The sequence below is a fragment of the Apium graveolens genome, chromosome 6, assembly GCF_009905375.1.
Source record: "Apium graveolens cultivar Ventura chromosome 6, ASM990537v1, whole genome shotgun sequence".
NCBI classification, from domain to species: domain Eukaryota; kingdom Viridiplantae; phylum Streptophyta; class Magnoliopsida; order Apiales; family Apiaceae; genus Apium; species Apium graveolens.
This window is the reverse complement of record NC_133652.1, coordinates 49,131,160-49,139,982: the sequence shown is the minus strand read 5'-3', so window position 1 is coordinate 49,139,982 and position 8,823 is coordinate 49,131,160. Positions and strand designations below refer to the sequence as shown.

The window sequence follows — 8,823 nt, the reverse complement described above, 5'->3', positions numbered from 1 at the left end:
TCTAGAAGCAATAAAATTCCTCCTAGCCTAGGGGGTAGTGCATGTACTACTTACCTTAGAACTAGTTGAAGGACCATTTTTTCGAATAAATTCCCCACAAGAGCATAGTAGTCGTGGGACTGGTGCACTTTTTGACACCAGAGCGCAGTATTAATAAAAATTTTGAAAAGTTTCAAAGGCTGTTTATTTGATTTGTTTGGTTATGTGACGCGTCCTAATCACAGGGCGCGCCCTGAGAATGAGTTCTTTATGCATATTTATAGAGAAAACACTGAAGAAAATCCAAGTAAAAAATGGAAAATAGGACGCGTCTCGGGTCTAAGGATGCGCCCAAGTAACCCTGGTTGATGCTCCTTTAATTTTATGCTCCAATTTTGGCACTACATAACTGAAAACAAGAACGCGTCCTTGCGAAGGACGCGTCCAGCCTGATATGTTAAAAATATTATCTTCAAAAATAAAGGGTAGATGCGTCAAAACACTAGGACGCGCCCCTCATGTATTGTGCCTTACCTAATTACAAAGGTACATCATGATATCATGTTTGGGAAAAATATACCATCCAGAAAATTCAAAACAGTCTAAGTAAATGGATTAATGAATATGTGTCCACGCAGCGGGACGCGTCCTATGGCGTATGATGCTGGAATAGAATTAACACATAATAAAGGAAATAACAACAAGATCTAAAAGGCGACGTGTCCTCAGCTTAGGACGCTCCCAATATAGGTAAACAAGATGGTCAGGAAAACACAACATGCATGAAGATAATTAAAGGAGAGAAATCTCATGAAAAGTACAAACAAACGAAGTTCAAAGATAATCATTATAACTTGCAAGGCTTGAAAGGGCCTGCACCATTAAAGTAGTTCTGATAAAAAGTTCATGAATAAATATAAGACGCGCCCAAAGCAGGAGGCGCGTCCTGGGGCTTGTCCTGGTTGTTTGGAGGAGAAGGCTGAGTCTGAAGTGGAGAAGACACCGGGGACGCGTCATCATCTTCCAGGCCAAGGATGATCCTTTTGTTTTTGATGGAATCTGCAGCCCTGATTCTGAAATTGTTTACCCACTTCTGGGTGTCCTCATCAAACTTGGAAAAGTGTATTCTGGGTCATTGGCTATGAACCCAGAACACCACTCTTCAAACCCAGCTGTAAAACCATTCTGGTAACCAATTTTTTCTCTTCCTTCCATCCATGCAACCTGCCATCATTTAAAGTGTCCAGCTCCAGTTGCATGGTGGAATTCAAGGCTACAACACTCTCCATGGCCTTCTCCGCAGAGGTAACATTACCTTCCAGCAACGCCTTCTCACCCTCAAGACGCGTCTTGTCTTCCTACAGCCGCTTGTTATTCCCAGTGGACTAACAATGAGATTTACAGAAGGGGGGTTGAATGTAAATCTCAAAACTTTTTCAAGTTTTGAGCAGTTTGTAAGGCTAAGTGTTTGAGTGATCAAATGTGTGTGAATTGCTTGGAGCTGATGCAGACAGATATATATTCAAACACAAATGTAATGAACACAAAGAACTTAAAAACTTTTCTGGTGGATTTGTTGTTCCACCAGAGATGTGTTATTTCATAAAATCTGTGATTCAAAATTAAATCACAGCTGCTTCCTAGTACAAACTAGATGATTTTCTCTCTTGATATTTCTAAACAGCTCAGGGAAAATTCACATCTAATTACTAGCTACTACTTGGTTTATATATCACCAAGTTTACAAGTGAAGACAAAGATAAAGTACAATAAGAAAATAGTTCTCCACTTGTTTCTATTCCATTTTTATCCAGTGTAATATGGAATTATCTGTTGACTTTCCATTTTGAACCAGACTAAAAATGGCTGCTTTTTCTGCTGTTCCTGAAATAGGCTACCACATTCCAGTTATCTCTGTCAATCCATGTGCCTCTGTCAGCTTTGTTAACTGTCACTATCAACTGCTATGAGACTGAGCATCCGTTGAAGCTTTCATCCGTTGATGGCTTTATCCGTTGATGCTCTAACAGTTGAAGCTTTATCCGTTGAAGCACTTATCCGTTGATGGATATTATCCGTTGAAGCATTAGAGACATCCGTTGAAGCTTTGTTTCTTATCCGTTGAAGGTCTTCAATATCCGTTGACACTTCTTCACTTATACAAAATTACAAGGCATGAAATATTTATAATTAGCCCTCCTATTTGTACATCCATTAGTAGTCAACATGACTGATTATTTCCTAACAACATCTAAGAATTACAGCTTGAAACCAGAGAGTGAAATGTGCTACAATACCAAACTTATTGCTAAGTAAGGCTACTCCTTCAACGGATAGCCAAGATGGTCTTATCCGTTGAGGCTACAAACACTAGATTTCTACTTAAGTGTTTTGATTAACTTATCATCAAACTAATACACATATTCCTAACACCGCTTAATCTCAACATCTTTCTCTTGGATAAGCAAAGCAGTGTTCTTTTCCAGAAGTTTGATCTTGTCTTCGGCCTGGCTTTTAGCAGTGTCATTGACAGCAAGACGCACCCTGAGTCTAGCGGCCATGTTGGCACTTTGCCTAGCATGCAAGTGGAGCTCGACTGCAGCTCTCGCCATGGCTTGCTCTATTTGTTCTTCTGTCCTGAAAGTCCAGCCTCGAACTTCATCTTCAGTGAAGTCTCCAGCCGAGGACGTGCCCAGATATCTGAGAACAAAGGATTGCTCATCTTGCACTATCTTCTGACGCTTTGAGGGCGCGTCCTCCTTATCAGGGATGTCTGACACTGTGGTGTCAATGATTTTTGGTGGAGGGGGAGGAGTGACAGCAGGCATGGGGTTTTTAACCTTTGGATCAGGCCTAATAGGGGTTTGTTTCCTAGCCCTCGGCTTTTTGGTGGCCCCAATAGCGAATCATTTTGGAAGAGAAGTCATATCTGTGACATAAACATGGAGAAATGTTAGCCAAATAATGTAGACGCGTCCTGATAGCAAGATGCGCCGAGAACAGAATTTATAGATTATCAATGAATGTATAGATATCAAGTAAAATGCATGTAAAGGAATGAGGAATGCATGTCAAACAAGGCGACAGTGACGCGTCAAAAACTTATGATGCGTCCTATCTAGAGGACACATCAACTATAACATGGACTATGAGGAAAGTATAAATTTGACATAATAACATCAGTCACAAATATTATAAGAAGACGCGCCATAATACTAAGGCGCGCTTAAAGCGAAAACACGATTATGGGAAACATCTATAAATCAGATTAAGTTAAGATTATGCATGTAAAGGGCGAACATACGCATGACGCGTCCTATCCCCAATGGTTCTTACCTTGCTCTAAATCCACTTGTCTACTGATGTCCAGTTGGACAATTTTTGTTGCATTGAGCCCTCTAGCTTTCTCAGAAGCAGTGAGGACGGGTTTTCCATTATAAAAATCTCGATATTTGCAAAGAGAGCCAACTCTTTCGAACAAAGCCCCAATCTTCTTAAGGTTGGCCTCTGTAATCATGTCCTTGAGGTTAAAATGTTTCTCAGCGTACTTGAGTACTTTTTCTACTCTCCTCTTTCTTTTTCCTGTCAATTCCTTCTGGACTCTTTTGACTAAGGAAGGAAAAATAAGGGCTTATTAAGGGGAGTAGAGATAAAAATTTTGTAAAAAGAGGACGCGTTACAGGAAAATTACTTACTTGGTTCTAAGTTGAAGCGAACTCGGGCTCTCTTGACATCATAGATGTAGAAGAAAGGTTCCTTCCAATCCCTCTCGTGGCTGATATTTCCTTCATTAAGCCCTTTGTTTTTCAACCATTTATTGACAACAAAGAAGTGGTAGCCGGGGATAGATTTTCTGATGCTAAAGAAGTAACTGAACTCTTTCATAGAAGGCGCGCCCAACTCCAAGTTGTGGTACATGATGTATCAGGCACAAGCCAGTTTGTATGTGTTAGGAGAGAGTTGGACGGGAGCTACATTATACCATCTTAGGATTTTCTTGATGTATGGGTGTAAGGGCGCGCCCACACCTAAAGAAATGAGTTTTGGAGTTAGGACCATCCTGGGAATCCTCAGATTTTCCACATTAAAGATATGGGGCCTCATCATCCTGAGAGGATGCGCCCAGATTCCCTCCATGTCGTAGTATTTCATGGTCCATCCAATCTCTAGGTCAGTTGCGGTGGATTTCATCCCAACACAAGCTAATTTGTTTTCTCTCTTCCTCCAGATATTCTTCTCTGTCTCAGGAAGATCTTCAAGTTCTTTCCGGTCAAAATCAAGCTCTACATCGCTTGGCTCCCAATGTTCTAGTGGAAAAACAGACTGTTGAGAAGAAATATGATATTTTTCAGGTTCAGGGGCTCTATCCTCATATTCACCCTCGCTATGAGGAGAGGGCGCGTCCTCAACAAGAGACGCGTCCCTAGCTGGAGATGTTGCTTGAGCAGGTGAGGACGCGTCCTCATCAGAAATGGCCCTGTGTTGTTGGGGTTTACTGGATGATGGGATAATTTCATCGTTAGTCCAGTCTTGCATTGCTGAGTTTCTTGCCGTCTGGAAAGTCCTCTTATATTTCAGTTTCTTATTGCCGATCCTTGTACTTATGGGGACATTGTCCATAGATTCAGAACTCGAATTCGACATGATTGAAGTCTTTGATTTGAGAGATTCAAAGGCACAAGATTCTGCTTCAAGGAAGGAATCTGTCATATGGTGCTCAGGGGGTTCAGGATTAAAGGTAAGGGGAGGTGGAGAATCAAGCCTAAGGCGTGTGTTGAAAGCCTTGAATGGGTGAAATGGAGAGGATGAAGACGCGTCATCCAGCTAAAACAAGAAGGGTAGAGGTTTTGAGGACGCGTCCATGATTTAAAGAAGAGAAGTAAAAGTAAAAGAAAAAGTATAAAAGTAGAATTAGTGTGAGGACGTGTTCAACAAAGACTATCGTATGAAGCTTATCAGGAAAGATAAAATATATGACGCGTCCTAGTCTGACGGCGCATCCACTTGATTCTTGTTGAGACGACTTAGAACTGTGACAAATAAATTATGCACTAAATCAAGAAAGTTTGTAGGACGCACCCTAAGCGGTAGACGCGTCCACAATGGTGGAATACAGCCGAATTTGGATCGACTATGGTCAGTTTGGGGAAATTCTATGAAACTCCCAAAAAACATGTGATTACGGAATCAAAAGGGCAAAATATGATGTTTTTATAAATATATACACATAAACATACAATGTTAAAGGAAGAACAGTTAAGTATAGAGACAAAGAACATGAACGGTTTTTCATCTATTGGGGTCAAATTACTTGGTGAAATAGTAAAATAAAGATGGATTTACATACCTTGTAAGTCGAGGAGTGGATTGAATGGAAAAATTCGAGAAATATACGGAAAAATCGCCGGATTGTCGGACTTCGGTGGTGGCAGCGACGGTTTAAGAGAGAGAAGAGAGTAAAGTGGTTTATGCCACTTTATGAGGGTATTTATAGAGAATTGGTGATGACGTGTACAAACAGCCGTCTCGCAACGGTTAGCTTTGGGGATGTAAGGTTTTGACGCGTCCAGGTTAGAGGACGCGTCTTGATATTTAACAGGAAGGCAATCCAAAATTTTGCTTATGGTTTTAAGTAAAATTTCAATTTTATTTTCAACTGCAAATGGAATTTGGGGGTAGTTGTTATAGCCAAAATTTGGTTTTGATCAATGCGGGTCAAATACGGATTAATTGAGGTCAAACTCGGCGCTGCGTTGCAAAAGAAGTTGAAGACGCACCCAAATCTGTAGGACACGTCCGCTTTGGTGGAAGTGTTCACTAAGTGATCTTTTGGCAAAGAAGGTTGAAGACGCGCCCATGTAGGTAGGATGCGCCCACAGTTCGTGGGAATGTTTATTAAGGTTACTTTTGTGGTAAGGAGGTTTAAAAGCACCTGTCTGGTGTAGGACGTGTCCAGGAACAGAAGACGCGTCCACCATGGTCAAAGTATTTAGTAAATGTGGTCCTTTGGTAACGAAGATTGGAGCACGCGCCTAGAGGTTGAGGACGCGTCCCGTCTCTATGGAATGTTCAGAGAGGTGCTTGCTGGAGAAGAATGGGTCTACATGAAGGACATGGTGCGCCCATTTTTTCTAGGACTAGAGATGCAAAAAAGGCCCACCGGACCGGGTTTTGACCCCTTAAAAAGCACGGACTTTGATCGGGCCGGGCTTTCCGGGCTTTTACTTTGACCGGGTCGGGCCGGGCTTTCCGAATATGTCAGAGCACGTTTGGGCCCTCAAGGCGAGCCTAATCGGGCTTTTTTTTGGGCCGGATCGGGCCGGGCTTTTTTCTAATTTAAATCGGATCGAGTATTATTAGAGATTCCGAAGAATACATGTGTTAACAACTAGATCATCGTAAAAATGTATTAGTTTACATGAAATATTTTATGAAAACATTACTTCATTGAAAATATTTAAGTTCGGAAAAATATAAACATGTTTATAGAATAATATGTTTTATCATATTATATCTTCTTTCATTATTTATGCAACGAGGTATATAAATAATATTATTAATCACAAATATGTAAATATATATGTGTTTAAAGTATTATTTATATTTATAGTAAATGTGAATTTATAAATATATAAGAAAATATATTATAATAATCAGATTATAACCGGGCTTTTTCGGGCTTTTAATCGGGTCGGGCCGGGCCGAAGCCCGGGCCGAAGCCCGGGCTTTTAACCGGGCCGTGCCGGGCTTTGCCTAAAAATATTGGGCCCGAAGCGCGGGCCAGACCGGGACGGGCTTGACCGGGCTTTGACCGGATCGGGCCGGGCCGAATTTTCGGGCCCGGGCTTTTTGTGTATCTCTATCTAGGACGTGTCCTATGTTTGGCAAACACATTTTTAAGGGTGAGCTCAGGACAAAGCATGCATGGGAAGTAGCAATGAATGATTATTTCTACTAACGTATTTGTTGCAGGTACTCTTTGAAGAATTCACTCCTTGAGACGGTCAATGAGGGGGATGTCCGTGAAAAGCTTGAAGGCCTCCAAGGGTATGCCTGATGATTGAAGGCCTCCTCATGTATTCAACGGGTGTCCTCGTTGGGGATGCGGGGTTAACATTAGTGTGTGTTTTGGGAACTCTGTTCTTGTATTCAACGGGTTTCCTCGTTGGAGAACTTTGGAGTCATCCTGCACTTTGCACCGAAGAGCTTGGGATCACATGTCCTGCTATCTGGTGGGTTATCCTCATTCGGGGGACAGGGACGCGTCCGGCATTTGGGGTGAACCGTGGTTATACCTGGGTCCGTAAATCAAGGGAGATAGCTGTAGCGGAGTCTCATCCTTGCGCAGGGAGATGCATTATCCGTGAAGTCCCACGATTACGGACGAGGCTTGGACCTTCGCGGTTGGGCCTCATAGTTGGACATTCCTAAAGCTAGCGGAAGATGGATTCTGGATGGGCTTCTACCGGACCTAGGAATAAGAAGTCTAAGCCCATTAGATTTCTTCTTCCCCAAGAACTACGTCAGGCTTGATTCCTATATAAAGGGTATGTATGCAAATTGAGAGGGGTAGGAAGTTGAGAGCTGATAAGGGAGCCACCACTTATTCTGATCACTCTCAGCCTAAAACAACCACAAACGACCACACACCGCTTGATTTTCCGGCGAAAAACCACCGTCATAGATCTTAATTCCGGCGAGAAACCTCAAACTTTTTTGTGACCATATTCCTCCGCCAACCATAGTTCGTAGTTTTTGAGTTTGTTCATTTTATTTTATTTTTATTGTTTCTAAAACTTAAACAAAAATATGTAGATGTATCCATTCTAGAGGCGGGGTTACCAATTTTTTGAAATTAAGCTCCTTTATTTCTCGAAGAAAACTAAAAGATTAAACTGTACTCTTTTACTTACAATTTGACAAAATTCTAATTTAAACAAGAAATTCTAATTTAAACAACAAAATTCTAATTTATACATCACATAATAAAATTTAAAGATATTTAACAAATTAATTAAGATTCAGTGCATCTTCTGCATATATAATTTCAATTCGGATACACATCCACTGATCTCATAAATTCAGTACTCTTGCAAATTTGTAGTTGTAAAAAAATAAAAACAAATAAGACAGGAGAAAGAAGAAAATAATAATATAAATCTCGGTTGTAAAAGTTGGCAACACTTATTGAGTAATAGATGTAATACAGATTACGTATAGGCTTTACGATTCATAAAAACCAGTCATCCGTAAAACAGAATTCCGGACTTGACTTAAATCTCTTCCTTTCAAAGTCCTTCCATTCCCGAAACACACCGAGAACGCCATCTTCCCGTTCATACGCCGCCCCAATATCACGTGGGGCGGCGTTATACCAACTTGATCATCGTACGATTCTTCGAATAAATTTTTGGAGTCCATTGTCCGAAACCATGACGAGTTTGTCGTAGGAACAGATGCATTTTTTGGTATGTTGACCGGCCGTGAATTCTCCCTTTTCTTCTTGCTTCTCTTTAACTTCTTAGAAGTTGGATTTTGGCGGTGATGGTAATGAGCTTCGTTGACATTTTCGTCGAAAAGAATATCGGATTCTTGGAATTCTTGATCGGCCATATGAACACTTAGTTGTGTGTCTGACTTAATAAGAGAAGATTAAGAGTAAATGGGAGAGATATGTTTGTGAATTGTAAATGGGAAGGGAGATGATGAGATTTTATAGTGAAAAGGATGAGGGGGGGGTATGTTTGTCTTGTAATGAGATGACGTGGATTATATTTTAGAAATTACAATTAGAGATAAAATAGACGATGTTGAGTGTGGCCCCAGACTTTGTATGTCATCTCA

At 41.0% G+C, this 8,823-nt stretch overlaps 1 protein-coding gene across 1 annotated transcript; it reads right to left on the bottom strand.

Moving 5' to 3' along the window:
- Positions 1-8,202: 8,202 nt before the first annotated feature.
- Positions 8,203-8,592, bottom strand: LOC141665001 (protein S40-1-like). The gene has a single exon (XM_074470960.1). It carries the CDS (start codon positions 8,590-8,592, stop codon positions 8,203-8,205), a length of 390 nt encoding a protein of 129 aa, XP_074327061.1.
- Positions 8,593-8,823: the final 231 nt, after the last annotated feature.